The 19,948-nt window shown below is 39.3% G+C and overlaps 1 protein-coding gene across 1 annotated transcript in view; it reads right to left on the bottom strand.

Annotated features, from left to right (window-relative positions):
- Positions 1-12,591: 12,591 nt before the first annotated feature.
- The window catches only part of LOC126249271 (zinc finger FYVE domain-containing protein 26), a 393,885-nt gene continuing 386,528 nt past the window's right edge, over positions 12,592-19,948 (bottom strand). Inside the window, exon 37 of the mRNA XM_049950925.1 lies at positions 12,592-13,156. Coding sequence (XP_049806882.1) covers positions 12,971-13,156 — 186 coding nt within the window. The 3' untranslated portion in view covers positions 12,592-12,970. The remainder of the gene's footprint in view (positions 13,157-19,948) is intronic.

A 19,948-nucleotide genomic window follows, 5' to 3' on the forward strand; every position in this document is an offset into this window, starting at 1 on the left:
ATACAGGGTGGGGCAAATAAAAGTGGCCTGGAGAACAGAGTTCCAGGGTCCAAAAGAAACACCGCAGAGGAAAGGAAATATAGTACTCACCTGATTAAAGCAGATGTTGAAAGTGACCATCATACTTCTGTTGGCACTTCTGGGTCCCGGAAAGCAAGTTCCTTAAGGTGAATCCAAGCTGGACTGCTGGAATTGCTGTGATCTCATCCAAAATATTCTGCTGCAGTTCTTGAAGACTATGAGGGTTGTTGAAATACATCTTAGACTTGAGGACTCTCCACAAAAAGTAATCACACACTGACAGGTCAAGAGACCTGGGTGGCCAGCCAGGGCCATGACCACATTACCCTCTCCTGACAACTCTGCCAGGCATGACGATTGTGTAAATGTGCTCCAAGGTTTGACCAGCTGTATGGGTAGTTTCTCCATCCCGTTGGAGGAAACTGTAGGTCTTTTCCTCCATCATTATTGCTGCCACAAATGGTTTCAAAATGTTGGCAATGTAACACACCAAAGTCAGAATCTGATGAAAGAAGAAGGGGCCAAATATGCAGCATGCATGCACTGCACACCAAACCCCAACCTTCTGATCATGCAGTGGTGTTTCATGGAAATTATGCAGATTCTCTGTTGCCCAGAACCTGTGAGCTGACATAACCACTCAGGTGAAACAAGGCTTCATCAGTCCAAGCATTCATTGTTTTCTCAGTGAACAGCACTTGAAAAACTGGAGGCACTGAGGAGCATCTGCTGGTATTAATGTACGAAAAACAGACACTTGATAGGGATGCATGTGCAGTTCCAGGTGGAGTATTTGTCTGCATGATCAATGTGACATACCAGTCTCTTGTGACAGGCTTAGTGTCGATTTGGTAAGACTCTGAAGCTCTTTGTGGTGACCTGCAGCCACATTTTCTGGTGTGCGGGTAGGTTTCGGAATATTTTTGACTTGTTCGAAGCAGATGCTGTCTGACACCATTTTTAGACTAAGACATGGCACTCTTTGTTGTCAGTTTGACTTCACTAAACTTCTCAGCAAACAGCTGACCACACTGTTTCCACACCTTTGTTGTCACTTAACTTTCCACAACGAACACTCACTGCTCCACTGTGACTACGATTGTCCCCTTTGTACTGCTTGATTCACACTGATATACCCCGCACTATGCTCAACTGGTGTGGATCATGTGAGGGGCTTACACTTAGTGTGCACATCATGGGGTGTGGTTATATACATACATTCACATCCAATCATATCCAATCATCCGGGCCACTTTTATTTGCCCCTCTCTGTAGAACTATCTCTGATTTAGCTGATTCTAGCATCCAAGTGTAATCACTGCTGGTTGACAATGCTTTCAGCAATAGTGATTATTGTTGCCTGCCATGAGTGCTTCGCGTGGCAGTTGAGGTAGTGCGAGGTGTGTAGTGGAGTTCAGATGATGCGCGTGCCAGCATTGCATGGACATACTTGCTAATTTGCTTTTTGTGTTATTATTCACACTGTGTTCTGTCTGCTTTAAGGTTTTTGTACGAATTAATTAATGCCATCTGGTGGCATGAGGTTATGTTTTACGTTATAACACAACTGCCAGCTGTGCTATATTATGACAATGCTGTCTCTCTCCAGTTAATGATATATTTATTTCATTTACTGATAGTTTGAAGCAGCATTTAGTGACCTGAGTGTCACATCAGTAGAAGAGAGTTCATGATCTGGGTGTCCTGCACACACAGTTCTGCTGCAGCACAGATAACAGGTAGGCACAATGCATTAGTGTAATGGTGGGAAAACTGGAAATGTATTTCAGAATTGAAGTACTCGGGACAGTAATATTCTTGTGGTCGTCAAAATGTCCAATTTTCACTTGAGTTCACTGCAAAATTCTGTTGGTATATGGACCAAATGCAATTTCATGTTTAGCTGCAGTGAAATCATGCCAGAAATGTGACCAAGGGTGCACAGATATGGGTGACATTGATCCACCATACACTCCATATCCTGTGCCATACATTTTCCATCTTTTCAGCAAGCTGAAAGAACAACTCCATAACCAAGGAGCAAATGTCTGTTCGATTATAGAGGAACTGAATCACTGGTAAAATGTTCAGACTATTGTTCACCAAGACTTAGTGACTGTTGAAAAATGGCATCATTTATCTGTGTCGTTATGAAATGCTGTTAGAGCATTCAATAAAAGTTACTTGGTCTGCCATGGTTCAAATGGCTCTGAGCACTATGGGACTTAACATCTGTGGTCATCAGCCCCTAGAACTTAGAACTACTTAAACCTAACTAACCTAAGGACATCACACACATCCATGCCCTAGGCAGGATTCGAACCTGCGACCATAGCGGTCACGCGGTTCCAGACTGAAGCGCCTGGAACCGCACGGCCACACCGGCCGGCACAAAAAGGTTTCCACATCAATTTTGTATTACATCTCTTTCCGTTTTCATTAACATAGATCTTTCAAGTGCAGTATCCAGAAGGAGAGATAGTTTCAGTTACCGGAAGAGTAACAGATCCTCCACCGCATATGAAGTAGATCTCTGTATTTTAGTGCATCCTGGAGATGATATCGAAAGTGGTGAAGCAGACATGGAAATGATCTACCAGGCATGGCTGCAGTCGCAAGAAGTACTTAAGATATTCCAGTGCTGGGTATACGCAGTGAAAAAAGGGGCTTTACCATAACTGACACATTAAAAAAAATCAACACAGACAATTAAATCTGGACTGCATCATCAGTCCACAAAAGTAACTATAAATATTGTTCTCTTGAAAACAAGTGAGATGGATGAAAAATTACAGCTATGTAATTGTGGGGTCCTTCATATGTTTTTGTTATAAAAACTTCATCTTCTAGAATACTGTGCTAGTATTTATTTAATGTGTATGTAGAGTCTTGGCAAGCTGAATAAGTCCTCTGTTTGGAAATGATCACTTTTGTTCCTGTGAATTTACTGAAATATCAAATAGTTTTCCATGTGCTATACATAGTTAATTGTGTCACGAAAGAATTCTTGGACATGGACTAAAAGGGTGGCAGGGGGAGGGGGGATAGGGGGGGGGGGGGAGAGTGGGTGAGGGAGAGAGAGAGAAGTGGCAGATCTAAGTCAGTGGCTGTTCGATGCATTTGCAGACTACATCTGTAATCAATGACAGCTTTAAGCGCCAGTGATGCTCAACAATTGATCAATAATATTAAAGCCTTTAACGATCATCATCATAATATCCAGCTTTGATTTAGACATCCTTGTTTATTCCAATTCCAAGTAGGCTACAGGTGATTTTCCCATCTCTTCTTAGGATGCCCAACATTTATTTTCCCTTGCAGTTTATATTTGTGTATTCATTTAGCTATTCATTCATCTGACAGCACTTGAATGTACTCAGGTCATTTCTTTCTGTACTCCTCTATTTTCTGAATTATGCTTCTGATTGCCAGTTCTTTTCTGATTTCACTATTCTTTATGTGATCTAGGAATTTGTGACCAGATAATTGTCTTAAGAGTCTCAGCTATGCTGCTTCAATCCTGCTCCATCAACTGGAGTTAGAGTCTGTCTCTGACCCGTACATTAGAACTGGTAGCATTATCACACTGTAAACTTTTAGTACTCACTCTCTCTCAATTTATTTTGTGGAAAGTGTGATTTACAGTACCGACCAACTGCTGAAATTTTTACAGTTTGTGTTCTTGATCATTTGTTTTAATACATGAGATCTTACATCCAACATATTTAAAAGTACTTATTTATTCTAGCAGTTTATCATAAACTTTTTTTTCTCTTAGAGCTTTTTACAATGGAATGCCATTATCTTAGTATTAGCTTTAAATATCATCATATTATAATCATTTTCTATCTTTTGCAAGGACTAGTTTGCTCACTGTAAATTGTCTTTTGAGTCTACAAAAGGTGCAGTTCCACTGAGGCAACACATGGGCAGCATGTGGCATGTGGCTATGACACACACTACAAGGAGCAATTCAGTCAGGGCAACACATGGCAACACTCTGCATGTGGCCTTGTAGCACACTGCACTAGGCAAATTGTTCATACCTTCATGTGCTGCCTGTTGACAAGAAATGACGTGTTGCTGCTTGTCACCAGATATCCAACACTCAGTGGATGCAGGCAACTTATTGCATGTGACATGGAGTGAACAATTGACAGAACAACTTCTTTTATTGCAGATTATCATAATTCATGTCAGTTGTGGAACATTAGAAGTTAATCACCATGTTTAATACACTTTTTGCAATAGCCTGCTTTTGTCAATTTCAGTGATCCACAAAACAGGCTATTTTATATTAATAGATTATATACATAACAGTGTTTACAATTCAGTTTAAAATTTCCATTCCCTCGCTTTATACAAATTCGTACTCTGTCTTGCTGTACACACATCAGTAGCGATCTTGGAAAGGTACAAATCCTTCCTGTACCACACAAACCCATCATGAACTTCTTTTGCTTGTAAAACTGACATCCATAGTCTGCACTGTAAATTCTCCACGCCAATAATCTGGATTATGGACATTCATGATCCATGAACAAGATTTTCATCGGTTGTGTCATGTCAAATGTCCCACGAGGAAGTTACAGTGGTTCTGAAATGAAGCTTTTTCTCAATAAATTCTGAAGTTAAACACGTTTTAGTAATATAATTTCTGAATTTTCCACAAATAGCAACACTGATTTTCTAAATACACAAAACACTGATGCCAACAACCCAAAACTTCTCACCACTTCTCTTTCAGCATGTGAGTGCCTGAAGTCATACTGTCTTCCACAAAAGAAAATGGTTCCATAGTGTGTTCCTGTGGTTGAACTGCATCATTAGCCACTTACACATATGGTGACACATTATCACTGACAAAATATGATTCAGTACCCCTGCACTATCACCACCAAGTTTCTTTTTTCTATGGCTATGTTTTATAATCTACTGTGGTTTGTCACAATACTGTCCATTGTATTTCAGCCTACAGCATCTGTACAAACTTAATTATGTATATCGATAATAATAACAATTTTGCATTGCTCAGTAGCCTTGTGCACATCTTTCTACTGGATATGATCTCAGAGATCTGTATGTCCCTAACTTAGCCCATTTATCCAACCAGAAAAGAGGATCTACAGCTTAACATGGAATCCGCACCATGTGTTGTTTCTGGTGACTCATCATATTGTAGAGATGAGGGTCAACTTAAAACAAAAACTGTAAACTCCATGGTCCAACAGAGATTCAATCTCATGACTTCTTGCTTTCCAATCACACATTACACCACTAAACCACCAGGCCTGACATTTGTACAGACAGTTCATCTGTACGTTTTTATAACGGAGTTTCCAAGTATCAAAATATGCAAATATATGATCATATCTTTCAATTGCATTGAATTTTTTACACCACCAAGGGACCATAGATCTTATTACCTGACACAAAACCAGCTCGATACCTTTACCCATTCCTGAGTGAAAGCAGTCTTAACAAACAAATAGTTACATAGCCAGGCAGACAGCAAATTCCCAACAAATATCTTTTTAAGTGATGTAATGACAAATTAACCATATTCAGATTTTTTCCTCTACTTGTACTGTTAAATCTTGCTTCCTGTCATATTTCATGACTCTACATGGGAAGTACCCCTACATGTCTTGATGAGTGAGTTTGCAAGTATCAAAATATGTGACAAATGACCACAACTTTTGACTGCATTGCTTTAGAAGCTTAAATTTTGCACACTGGCAATGGATCACAGACTTAAGTACACGACATAAATTCCAACTTGATACCTCTACCTGTTCCTGAGAAAACAGGGTCTTAACTGTAGGGCAGATGGACAAACAGACAGGCAACGAAGTGATCCTATAAGAGTTCCGTTTTTACTGACTGAGATACAGAACCCTGAACGTCAGCAAAATTTGTGACTGCAAACTAGATTAAGAAATGATAACAGCCAAAAAATATGGCTGTAGTGTTTTGGAAACAAACACAAAAATTGAGAATTTACAGACAGCATTCTATTGTGAATGTAAAAAGTTGGAGCATTAAAAGAAAAGTGGCGCATCACCTAAATGAGGAAGAAAACTGTTAGCATTGTGATCTACAAGGTTTTACAAGATGTTCATGAACCAAGGAAAAACATATCTATCATGAGCGAAGGGGAGGACTCTGAGGGGAGTTCATATTAGTGAACCAAGTGGTGATTCTATCATATTGGGTGTGTTTGTAGCTATCCCTGTGCTTGCAGATTTAATAACAAGTTAAATACTTGACATGGCTTTCTTCTTTTCTGTTACTCAAGGTTATGATCAAGAATGCAGTTGTTGCTATCATTCGCAAAGACAGTTCTGACGTTGCTTTAGTGGAATGACTGTAGTGCATGTCACAAGCATATGCAACTTACAGCATGCAACACAGGCAACACTTTTTCTCGGCAACAGCAACTTTTTAGCACAGTTTCATGCAACACACAAAAAGTTAGCAACTTTGAAGCAACATGTCCCCTATATTGCCTTGATGGAATCCCACATACAAGATAATTTTATCACTTGCAAACAGGAGTTAATTAGTAATTAGTATCTGTTTTAATTGTCAACTAAAAAAAAAAGGTTGCTCTATTTCTTGTACTGCAGGTATGTGTCTGCAGTCCAGATACACACTGAAATCCCTGTGCCACAGTATCAGCAGGTACAAAATGGTGCAGCCTATATCCACTTTATCAATGGGCTGCACTATTTTGTTTTGGCTCCGCTAGCAGCATGCTATGGTACTGTGTTAGGGGGATTTGAATGTGTATCAGCACTGCACACCTGTACTTGCAGACAATGGCAAAAAAGGAGATGATTAAAACTTTATAACTGCCCATTATATTATTACCAGTAAAATTCATGAGTCTTGAACAGAAGACAACACAACACCACTCCCATTAGAAACATTTTGGAGTAACAAAAGGGAATTACAATGAAATGAACACCCTTAGCTGCTTACAGGCGTTGACATATGTCAACGGGGACAGATGAAAATGTGTGCCCCGACCGGGACTCGAACCCGGGATCTCCTGCTTACATGGCAGACGCTCTATCCATCTGAGCCACCGAGGACACAGTGGATAGCGTGACTGCAGGGATTTATCTCTGGCACACCTCCCGCAAAACCCACATTCTCAACGTATTGTCCCGCACTACATTCATAGTGCCCCTGCCCATTATATTCATTACTCGCGTCGCGTTGCCGATTCCCGTAACAGTTCGGGCACTGTTTGAACATTCGCACAGAAGAAGAAGATGGTCAAGTGGCCGGTGAGCCTTAGCTATATATATACCAAGATGGTATCTGTTCTTTTGGACATGTCCGAAAGAACAGATACCATCTTAGTATATATAACTAAAGGGAAAATAATGATTCCATTCTTCCTGATCTTGGCATCCGAAGTAAGTACACATGAACCAATTATATTATTATGTGAATTAAGTTTGAAAATGCGATGCTTTACAGTCGAGTGTCACAGGCTTTTGATCAATTTTTTGTGAAGTGAAAATCTTGTTGACTGCACTATCTTCTCTTTAGATGAGTGTACAGCATCCTACAATGTGAATACGAAAATCACAACTGAAACTATAACAAATTTCCAATAATTCATAAGCTACAGTGTTGAATAAAAGTTTATACAATGTTTAAAGGTACTTGGAAACTCATATTTTATTTTCATTTCCTTAAATATTCTGCAGAATTATTCAGTTAATTCACTTCATTTACAAAGCATCTTTACGGCATTGTTTCCTTATCTGTAGACTTTTGCTCAGGTGACTACAGGGTTATAAACACAAAATCAAATAGGGGTAATGCAGGAGTAGGTTTAATAATGAATAGGAAAATAGGAATGTGGGTAAGCTACTACAAACAGCATAGTGAACGCATTATTGTGCCCAAGATGGATACGAAGCCCACGCCTACCACAGTAGTACAAGTTTATATGCCATCTAGCTCTGCAGATGATGAAGAAATTGATGAAATGTATGAGGAGATAAAAGAAATTATTCAGATAGTAAAGGGAAATGAAAATTTAACAGTCATGGGTGACTGGAATTCGTCAGTAGGAAAAGGGAGAGAAGGAAACGTAGTAGGTGAATATGTATTGGGGGTAAGAAACGAAAGAGGAAGCCGCCTGGTAGAATTTTGCACAGAGCACAACCTAATCATAGCTAACACTTGGTTCAAGAATCATAAAAGATGATTGTATACATGGAAGAAGCCTGGGATACTGACAGGTTTCAGATAGATTATATAATGGTAAGACAGAGATTTAGGAACCAGGTTTTAAATTGTAAGACATTTCCAGGGGCAGATATGGACTCTGACCACAGTCTATTGGTTATGAACTGTAGATTAAAACTGAAGAAACTGCAAAAAGGTGGGAATTTAAGGAGATGGGACCTGGATAAACTGACTAAACCAGAGGTTGTACAGAGTTTCAGGGAGAGCATAAGGGAACAATTGACATGAATGGGGGAAAGAAGTACAGTAGAAGAAGAATGGGTAGCTCTGAGGGATGAAGTAGTGAAGGCAGCAGAGGATCAAGTAGGTAAAAAGACGAGGGCTAGTAGAAATCCTTGGGTAACAGAAGAAATATTGAATTTAATTGATGAAAGGAGAAAATATAAAAATGCAGTAAATGAAGCAGGCAAAAAGGAATACAAACTTCTCAAAAACGAGATCAACAGGAAGTGCAAAATGGCTAAGCAGGCATGGCTAGAGGACAAATGTAAGGATGTAGAGGCTTATCTCACTAGGGGTAAGATAGATACAGCCTACAGGAAAATTCGAGAGACCTTTGGAGAAAAGAGAACCACTTGTATGAATATCAAGAGCTCAGATGGAAACCCAGTTCTAAACAAAGAAGGGAAAGCAGAAACGTGGAAGGAGTATATAGAGGGTCTATACAAGGGCGATGTTCTTGAGGACAATATTATGGAAATGGAAGAGGATGTAGATGAAGATGAAATGGGAGATATGATACTGCGCGAAGAGTTTGACAGAGCACTGAAGGACCTGAGTCGCAACAAAGCTCCGGGAGTAAACAACATTCCATTAGAACTACTGATGGCCTTGGGAGAGCCAGTCCTGACAATACTCTACCATCTGGTGAGCAAGATGTATGAGACAGGCGAAATACCCTCAGACTTCAAGAAGAATATAATAATTCCAATCCCAAATAAAGCAAGTGTTGACAGATGTGAAAATTACCGAACTATCAGTTTAATAAGTCACGGCTGCAAAATACTAACACGAATTCTGTAGAGACGAATGGAAAAACTATTAGAAGGCGACCTCGGGGAAGATCAGTTTGGATTCCGTAGAAATGTTGGAACATGTGAGGCAATACTGACCCTACGACTTATCTTAGAAGCTAGATTAAGGAAAGGCAAACCTACGTTTCTAGCATTTGTAGACTTGGAGAAAGCTTTTGACAATGTTGACTGGTATACTCTCTTTCAAATTCTGAAGGTGGCAGGGGTAAAATACAGGGAGCGAAAAGCTATTTACAATTTGTACTGAAACCAGATGGCAGTTAAAAGAGTCAAGGGACATCAAAGGGAAGCAGTGGTTGGGAAGAGAGTGAGACAAGGTTGTAGCCTCTCCCCGATGTTGTTCAATCTGTATATTGAGCAAGCAGTAAAGGAAACAAAAGAAAAATTCGGAGTAGGTATTAAAATCCATGGAGAAGAAATGAAAACTTTATGGTTCGCCGATGACATTGTAATTCTGTCAGAGACAGCAAAGGACTTGGAAGAGCAGTTGAACGGAATCGATAGCATCTTGAAAGGAGGATATAAGATGAACATCAACAAAAGCAAAACAAGAATAATGGAATGCAGTCGAATGAAGCCGGGTGATGCTGAGGGAATTAAATTAGGAAGTGAGACACTTAAAGTAGTAAAGGAGTTTTGCTATTTGGGGAGCAAAATAACTGATGATGGTCGAAGTAGAGAGGATATAAAATGTAGACTGGCAGTGGCAAGGAAAGAATTTCTGAAGAAGAGAAATTTGTTAACATCGAGTATAGGTTTAAGTGTCAGGAAGTCGTTTCTGAAAGTATTTGTATGGAGTGTAGCCATGTATGGAAGTGAAACATGGACGATAAATAGTTTAGACAAGAAGAGAATAGAAGCTTTCGAAATGTGGTGCTACAGAAGAATGCTGAAGATTAGATGGGTAGATCACATAACTAATGAGGAAGTATTGAATAGGAATGGTGAGAAGAGAAGTTTGTGGCACAACTTGACTAGAAGAAGGGATCGGTTGGTAGGACATGTTCTGAGGCATCAAGTGATCACCAGTTTAGTATTGGAGGGCAGCGTGGAGGGTAAAAATCGTAGAGGGAGACCAAGAGATGAATACACTAAGCAGATTCAGAAGGATGTAGGTTGCAGTAGGTACTGGGAGATGAAGAAGCTTGCACAGGATGGAGTAGCATGGAGAGCTGCATCAAACCAGTCTCAGGACTGAAGACCACAACAACAACAGGGCATGTTAAAACATTAAAATGCAACTGATTTTCCACTTCTGCTATATTACTATGCAAACCGCCCTCTTGTCTCTATTTATTGAATACTTTGTTTCCAGGAAACACATATTCCAAGGGAAATTCAAATTTATGTTCAAATTTATGACCACTTCTATATGAAATTACATTTTCTTTTCATCCCTTTATAATTTCTTTCATAAACAGATAAAGTGGAGTTGTGTCATTTAGAGACAAGAAAACAGCTCACACTTGCATTAATTTTGTTGTAGTGGAAACATGAGTTGGAGATTACCTCTTGAGCATGTTGATACTTTGTCCTCAGATTAAACCAGATGTCTGTCAAGTTGTGTGAAGTTTTGGAAGTAATTTTTAGCTTTGAAAACAAATGAACACCAATTTTTGCACTGTGATCATCTTAAACAGCTCCTTTACTAAGGTAAGTTAAAATAGCCTTTTTTCATCTGGCGTAGAAAACATGAAAACCCTACATGAAACCACAACTATATAACAACCAATGAATAACACACACTTGCCATTCACTATCACAGGATGGCTGAGATTAACATAAAAATAAGAAAAATGTGAGAACAGGCTTATTTGTCTTCAGGAATGCAATATTTATGTTGCCATTATCAAATATAAAACTCTTTTGGTGACATTGCAGCTACTCCTCATGTATTTTTATGTTCATTATGTTTATTATTAAAAATTTGTTTCCCACTTCATATCTACTAATGTATAATTTACTTTGTGTGTTCTGTATTGTAATTACTAGTAAGGTATCAGAACTCTAATAATTTCCAAATGAACAGCTTAAGGCAAAGCATGGGGCACATGACCTGTTTTCTTTTGCCCAATGTTTACCCTCCCCCTGCCCCAAGGTGGAAAGCGAGTAGGTCAAGCAATATGCACAATATTGTGCAATTCTGAACAAACTAAAACTCAGAAGATTGACTCCATCATCAATCACTGATGCATCTGCTTGCATGACTGTGCTTGAAAAAATAGAAAAGCTAGAAATTTTGTAAAAGGTACTAGCAATGTTTAGTTTGCTTTGCTACTTACATCATACAATTATAATTTCTATGGGAGGAAGACACACAGCCAATACCGCAACTGATCTCCTACTTTCGGAAAACTGTCTCATGTATGGAAATGACAGAGATGCACAATTAAACAGACAAAACTGTTGTTTACAGGCTCTGTTATAGTCAGTGTGACAAAACTGTTGTTTACAGGCTCTGTTATAGTCAGTGGAACAAGTCTCAGCCTTTCATTATTAAACTGCTGACTGGCAATTTGCCAAATTCATTATGAATTTCTCATATACACTGTAATCCTAGGAAGCATTCTGATTTAATTTAACTATAAAGGGCTTGTGATCAGCTTGTCAGAAGAGTGCATTGATGGACTCCAAAGAGTCCTAATGCAACTTAGGTGACAGTGCATTTTAAGGGCAGATTGGTGTTTATTTTTTTGTCAATCATTGCTAAAGCCACTGCTACTGCCATTAAATGAAACTACTGCATGGCAGGAGAGACTACTTGAATGGCTATAATTTGGTGTTTTAGGTGAGCATTAATAGTTTTTAGAGGGAACACAGCTACTTTCTACAGTGAAAATTTTTGGAACCAAGTATGCCTGAATGCCACAGGTTCTGAATAGTTGTTATGATATCTTCTGTAAAGTGCCTGGATTCCAGATTTCATAATGCGCAAATCAAATAGTAAGTGACTTTAATGCTGTGTGCCCTTCAGTTCTGCAGGTATAATCATTATCATAAATTTTATTACTTTCAGATGACCTATAAAAGAACATTCTGTTAGAATCCTAATGCAAGTGGGACAGTATGAAGAGTCAGAGACAGAGTGTTATGGTCTTTTCGCTCCGATCGGAGACTTTGGGTTTCAACTGTCTTTGCCACCTCTAAACAGGTTAATAGTAGCTAAAAACAGTTTAGTTACTTACCTGTTCACGTGAAAGCTAATCATTGTCAGAATTAAATAAGCTTTACTCTCCTGACACACTTTTTCATAATGTACAAGATGTGACAAAAACTTCAATTTATTGGAATCATGCAGTCTTATTTGATTGCAATTAATATAAAAATATTTTAAACTGTAAGCAAAAGATATGGATAACAAAATACATTTCATTACAAACATAATTGCTGTAAGTACTTCTTACATGTTATAACATGAATTAATAATATTCACTAGCCTTATCATGTTCACACTCACTCTTCCAAAATCTCAAAAAGAAGATTCTTCATATCATATAAAATTAAGAAATCTCACATAGTTTGTGCCAAACACAAAGAGCACAGGTTTAATATACACCACGAAACACTATATTGACGATAAGAGAAATGTCACTCTACAATCTTTTCCATCTTCTGGATCCAATACTCATAATCTGAGAAACATATTATACAGGATCTACAGATGGGAATATCCCATGCTGATTAAGCCACTTCAAACAGATTTTGTGCACCGCAGTATTTTCCAGCTTTTGTGCTTCTTGCATTATTCGTAGTACATCATCTACTCGGTTGTATTTCACTGCTACCAGGTAAGCTGACTTCAGCTGGTGACAAAGTATGTATCCTGAAACCTAAAGAAACTTAGATGAGAAAGTGTCAGCTTCTTAGAGTTACTAGCATTCTCATTTAAGATAATGAGACTGACGATTGCATTACGAAATGGCATGAAGAGCATGGTTGTAACACTTTTCTTTATTACCCTAATAGTTTTAATTTGAGTCTATTGTCACATTTGTCTGTCTGTTTCATTCACATTTCGAACATTTTCAAATCTATTAAAACAAATAAAATATATGCCAAGTTTTATCTTGAGCAGTTGGTTACACAACCCTTTCATGATGTAAGACATTAAATCTCCTGGGAATATTAGACCTAAAATTTTCAATTCACTGAAGGTAAGTAAAGGAATCAGTGACCACAAAAATATTATAATATCAATGATTACTGAAGTTACAATAAATATTTGTAATGATAAGAAAGTCTTTCTCCTTAGCAAATGTGACAATAAACTGATATCTAATTAACTTACAAGCACACAGAAAACTTTTAGCACTAACAATGACAATGTGGGGGCTTTATGGCACATGGTGCTGCTGACACTGTTGTTGATAATGTTGATTTGGAGCATTCAGTAGTGTAGTTACCAGCACCCTTGCTAAAATTATAATAGACAGCCATAGTTAGAAGGCTCAGAACTTAAAAAGTGTACAAAATAAAACACACTTAAAACATATAGGTTAAGAAACAGAAGGCAGAAGCAGTAGCTCCCTCCTACGTATATCTCGCGAAGAGACCATGATGATAAAATCAGAGAGATTAGAGCCCACACAGAAGCATACTGACAATCCTTCTTTCCACGAACAATACGAGACTGGAATAGAAGGGAGAACCGATAGAGGTACTCAGGGTACCCTCCGCCACACACCGTCAGGTGGCTTGCGGAGTATGGATGTAGATGTAGATGTAGATGTAGATGTAGCTCAGGAAAGTATGGATGGATGACCACTGGAACAAGATTAGACATTTAATAAAAACTTAAAAAGTCATACAATGCTAGTCTGATAGAACACAGAGCACTTTATCTGGTGCAACACTTGCTGCACTCGTCTCTCACATAAAACACATTCTGTTAAAATGTAGTGTATGGCACTTTGTACCAACAGCTATGTACTAGTGGATCATCTCACCGAAGATGGAATCCGTTCATCACAGGACAGTGCCCAATACTAAGGTCAGTCAAAAGGACTTAATTTGTTTCTGTGGCTGGAAGGAGCTAGCGCATATGTAGATGGTTGGCGTAACTGATCTCAGCTTCTTGTTCCTCACTCCTAGCCACACTTTCTCCAATCAACACATGACTCGGGGCCTCAACAGCAAAGTCAATTCATGAAGGAGGACTTTAAATGATGTCACTATAGGTAAGAAAATGTCTCCTTGGTTGCTGCATCTAATGCTTAAATGCTCCAAATTCCCATATACAGTTACAGTACAAATTGAAGAATAATGCAAAGTACACATTACACAGTTATACTCCAAGCAAGATAAAGAGGGATCAGAAAGAATCTCTAGGTTTAATAATAAAACACTGCCTCACAAAAAAAGTGAAACACCCAGAAGGCACAGTCGGATGTCAATTTAACTGCGTACATCTACACACCATCAATGGGTTAGTAAATTATTAGAGCTGCAATTCTCTGTGACACATAGAATGGCCACAAGAGTGATGTTCATATTGAGTGTTGATACCAGGCCTGGTAATGTATACAGGGTGAAGTGAAATTCACGCTCTCAGGCTTCGCAGTGCGACTCCTCACATGCCAGCAATAAAAAAATGTCTCTCACAAAATTTCAGCTGATGAATACATCCAGCAGAAAAAGGACATTAAAGAGTGGCAATCTGACAACACTGTAACAACATGTATGGTAACTACCTCTGTCAGCACATATTATATTTGCTATACAGTTGGTGCAGTGGATAGAGTTTCGGGTTATCATGCAGAAGGTCAATGATTCAATCCTGAGTTGGGGCATATGTTTTTTATTTGGTAAATGTAGTCCAGGTGGTACAGTATCTGGCATCTTAACTGTCAACAGCAATTGCACCATGTCCTCTAGCAAACATTTGCACTTACAGACAACAATAGTAGACAAGGAAGATTGGTCAGCTTTGAAAGAAGCCCTTTCCATGTCGTAGGCATGAATTTATTCGCACCACTGCATCTACCAGATGCGAAACCTATTTTCTTTGTACTCTCCTCCAATGGTCCCATAGATTAGTACCAACTATTATTCTTGCCTCATTCAGGTCCATTACATTTCGTTAGGGCCTTACATTACCACTAGGACTAGCAACATGCTTTGCAAGTTATGTCCAATCTCAGTTATTACTTCTGTGTCTTATCACCATGGTCCCACTAATTATGTCTTTCACCATTGAATCTGGTGACCCCATGATGTTTAGTACATATCTCAATGCATTATTATTATCATTATCATCATCATCATCATCATCATCATCATCATCATCATCATCATCATTATTATTATTATTATTGTTATTGTTATTCTATCGATGGGATTGTGGAAACATTATGTCTACTACCATTAGGAAAACAGTGTAATTTGAAACCAAACATGTCAAAATTAGCAGTGTCAGTATGAATCATCCAGAACAATGTCTTTCAGAGGGGTAACGCGCTAGATGGAACAGTGTTTATATTGTATGCGCTGTCCACCAGACAAGGACTAGTTGCAAGCACAGTAATGTGCCATGACAGACTCCAATGTACATGCGTACACATATTGAATTTTCTCACTGTAAACCTCTAAACCAGTGTGGCAGATGTATGGCATACACAAACGATGAATATGTAGATATGCTTCTGGTCCTTGGTGCATCTGATAACTGGTCTGATGTTGCTGCTCATGAATGTACTACTAGATATCCTTGTCGATGCCATCCAGATAAAAATCTGTTTTGTGATCTGGAGCTGCGCCTTCGGGAGTCAGGTTCTCTCCTTCCACCATCGTATGACAGAGGTCGTCCATGGACTCGCCGTACTCCAGCTACTGAGGAAGCTAATCTGGGGGTCATACGCCAAGAGCCTCAGCGAAGTACATGTAGCATAGCAAGGCAGCTGAGTGTCTTACAATGCACGGTCGTTAACTTGCTGCACGAGCATGGGCTGCACCCCTGTCATTATGCTTTCACCACCCCTAGCATTATGCTTTCACGCATCCTGCAGGTCACCATCAGCAGATGCAATTCTGTGAATGGTTTCAACAACAACAGGAAGCCAACGATGACTTCATGAACACTGTAATATGGCCAGATGAAGCAGCATTGACACATGAGTGTGTCTTCATTATGCACCATGCCCACCATTGGTGAGAGGTTAACTCGCACATCACTCATGACTGTGGATATCAAATTCACTTTGGTATCAATGTCTGGGCCAGAATATTGGGTGTTGGGGCCCCTACATGATGCCTGACTGCACAAAGGTATCATGCATTCCTCATCTCCCTGATGCACTGTAAGATGTTCCACTACATGTTCGGCAGAGGAAACATGATGGTGCACTTCCACACTCTGGAATTAATGTGTGACGGTATTTGGACAGAACATTTCCAGGGAAATGGCTCGGACATGGAGGTCCAGATTTATGGCCACTGCATTCACCTGACCTAAATCCCCTGGATTTCTTCCTGTGGGGACACCTGAAGAAGCACGGGTACTCTACTCCGCCGATGAATGTGGAAGAACTGGTAGCATGTGTTCATGCTGCTCTTGTTACTGTGGATGCCACTTTGCTGCGAAGGGTCCAGAGCTGTATGATCTGACAAGTTGTGCAATGTTTGGACATGCAGGAAGGTCGCTCTGAGGACAATGTATTCTGTTGTGAAGGTCATACAGTCATTAATATGGACATTATTATTGTCACTGGTTGCTAATGTGCAACATCTGATTGCTCATATTACATGTAGTATAAATGATAAGTAGATGTTGTGTTATTGAACTTTGCTATCATCTTTAGCATCTCGAAATTGATACTGTTTTTGTAGTTATTCTCTCCTATGTCAGGTCACTTGTTTCAACAGTCTGTTTCTTATTTGTCTAACCAAGTATTTGTTATACTCAGCATTACAAAGTGATGTAAATTTAGGATACATGTGACCTAAGAAACAGTGTATATTACAATATGAAATGACAGAATGAAATTAGCAATTAAAAAAAAAGAAAAAGAAATGCGCCCCAACCCAGGATCGAACTCTTGACCTCCTGCATGCTAGCTCACAATTCTATCCACTGCACCAACTGTACAGCACATCTAAGATGTGCTGACAGAAGTGGTTACAGTGTTGCCAGATTGCCACTCCTTTTACTGCCGGATGTACTCACCAGACAAAATTTTGTGAAAGACATTTTTTCATCACTGGCATGTGAGGAGTCGCACCGCGAAGCCCGAGTGCATGAATTTCGCTTCACCCTGTATAAAGGGATGTTGAGTGATCACTATGAAGGGCAGGGAGATGCAGTGTATTTGTATCAGATAACTATATCAGCTGCTGAGAGAGTCTGAAAGGTACCACATTGTAAGTCTCCATTAAGCTGGCTGGTTGAATCATGCAATATTATGTTAGGTTAGGGTAGGGTAGGGTAGGTTAGGTTAGGTTGGGTTAGTTTTTTGGGCATTCAGATGTGACAGTGGCCTGATGATGGACTGCATGGGAATGTCAAGACAGACATATTTATCATCAATGTTCCAGCCGACCACCACAAAGGAGGAACATTGTATTGTGCACCAAGCACATTGTAACTCCCTCCATATCAGCACCTGTGATCTGAGAACAAGTAATACACTTCATGCAACATTCTGTGTCATCCTGCACCAGTGGTTGGAGACTAGCAGCAGCTGAGCTAGGGAATAAATGTCCCATGCATAGGCTGCTGCAAACACCACAGCATGAACAGCTGTGTTTGGAGTGGTGCCGTGACTAGGTAATGTGGCCTACCAATGAATGGCATTGCATTACATTCAGCAATGAATTGAGGTGCCACACTATGCAGCATGACCATCATAGGCATGAATAGTGGCGACCTGGGGAGAGGTGCTTATGGAATATCATCTCAGTTATGCAACTGGATTCATGATTTTCTGTCTACATCTACATCTACACGGTTACTCTGCAATTCACAATTAAGTGCCTGGCAGAGGGTTCATCGAACCATTTTCATACTACTTCTCTACCATTCCACTCTCGAATGGCGCGTGGGAAAGAGGAGAACGTAAATCTTTCCGTTCGAGCTCTGATTTCTCTTATTTTATTATGATGATCATTTCTCCCTATGTAGGTGGGTGTCAACAACATATTTTTGCATTTGGAAGAGAAAGTTGGTGACTGAAATTTCGTAAATAGATCTCGCCGCAAAGAAAACCACCTTTGTTTCAGTGACTGCCACCCCAACTTGCATATCATATCAGTGACACTCTCACCCCTATTGCGCGATAACACGAAACAAGTTGCCCTTCTTTGCACTTTTTCGATGCCCTCCATCAATCCTACCTGGTAAGGATCCCATACCATGCAGCAATAGTCCAGCAGAGGACAGACAAGTGTAATGTAGGCTGTCTCTTTAGTGGGTTTGTCACATATAAGTGTTCTGTCAACAAAGTGCAGTCTTTGTTTTGCCTTCCCCATAATATTATCTATGTAGTCTTTCCAATTTAAGTTGCTTGTAATTGTAATTCCTAGGTATTTGGTCAAATTGACAGCCCTTAGATTTGTGCGATTTATCGTATACACAAAATTTATCAGATTTCTTTTAGTATCCATGTGGATGACCTTGCACTTTTCTTTGTTTAGTGCTAATTGCCACTTTTCACACCATACAGAAATTCTCTCTAGATCATTTCGTAATTGGAATTGATCATCTGATGATTTTACTGGACGGTAAATTACAGCATCATCTGCAAACAATCTAAGGGGCTGCTCAGATTATCACCTAGATCATTTATACAAATCAGGAACAGCAGAGGGCCTATGACACTACCTTGCAGAATGCCAGATATCCCTTCTGTTCTACTCGATGATTTACAGTCTATCATTACGAACTGTGACCTCTCTGAGAGGAAATCACGAATCCAGTCACACAACTGATACGATACCCCATACGCACACAATTTGATTAATAGTCGCTTGTGAGGAACTGTATCAAAAGCCTTCTGGAAATCTAGGAATGTGGAATCGATCTGAGATCCCTTGTTGACAGCACTCACTACTTCATGGGAATAAAGTGCACAAGAATGATATTTTCTGGATCCCTGTTGGTTATGTATCAATAAGTCATTTTCTTCAAGGTGATTTATAATGTTCGAGTACAGTATATGCTCTAAAATCCTACTGCAAATTGAGGTCAGTGATATGGGTCTGTAATTCAATGGGTTACTCCTGTTTACGTTTTTGAATATTGGTGCGACCTGTGCTACTTTCCATTCTTTAGGAACAGGCCCTTCGTCAAGTGAGCGGTTGTATATGATCACTAAGAAAGAAGCTATTGTGTCTGCATACTCTGAAAGGAACCTGATTTGTATACCATATGGACAGGAAGACTTACCTTTCTTAAATGATTTGAGTTGTTTCGCAACACCTAAGATATCTACTTTTATATCACTCATGCTAACAGCTGCTCTAGTTTCGAATTCTGGAATATTTACTTTGTCTTCTTTCATGAAGGAATTACGGAAAAATGTATTTAGTAATTCTGCTTTAGTGGCATCTGAGCTGGTACGGCTGTTGAGTATAACCTCTACCCATAGTAATTCGCAAGAATTATCTATTTCAACTTCACTACAAGATAA

Source organism: Schistocerca nitens, chromosome 3 (assembly GCF_023898315.1).
Source record: "Schistocerca nitens isolate TAMUIC-IGC-003100 chromosome 3, iqSchNite1.1, whole genome shotgun sequence".
Classification (NCBI taxonomy): Eukaryota; Metazoa; Arthropoda; class Insecta; order Orthoptera; family Acrididae; genus Schistocerca; species Schistocerca nitens.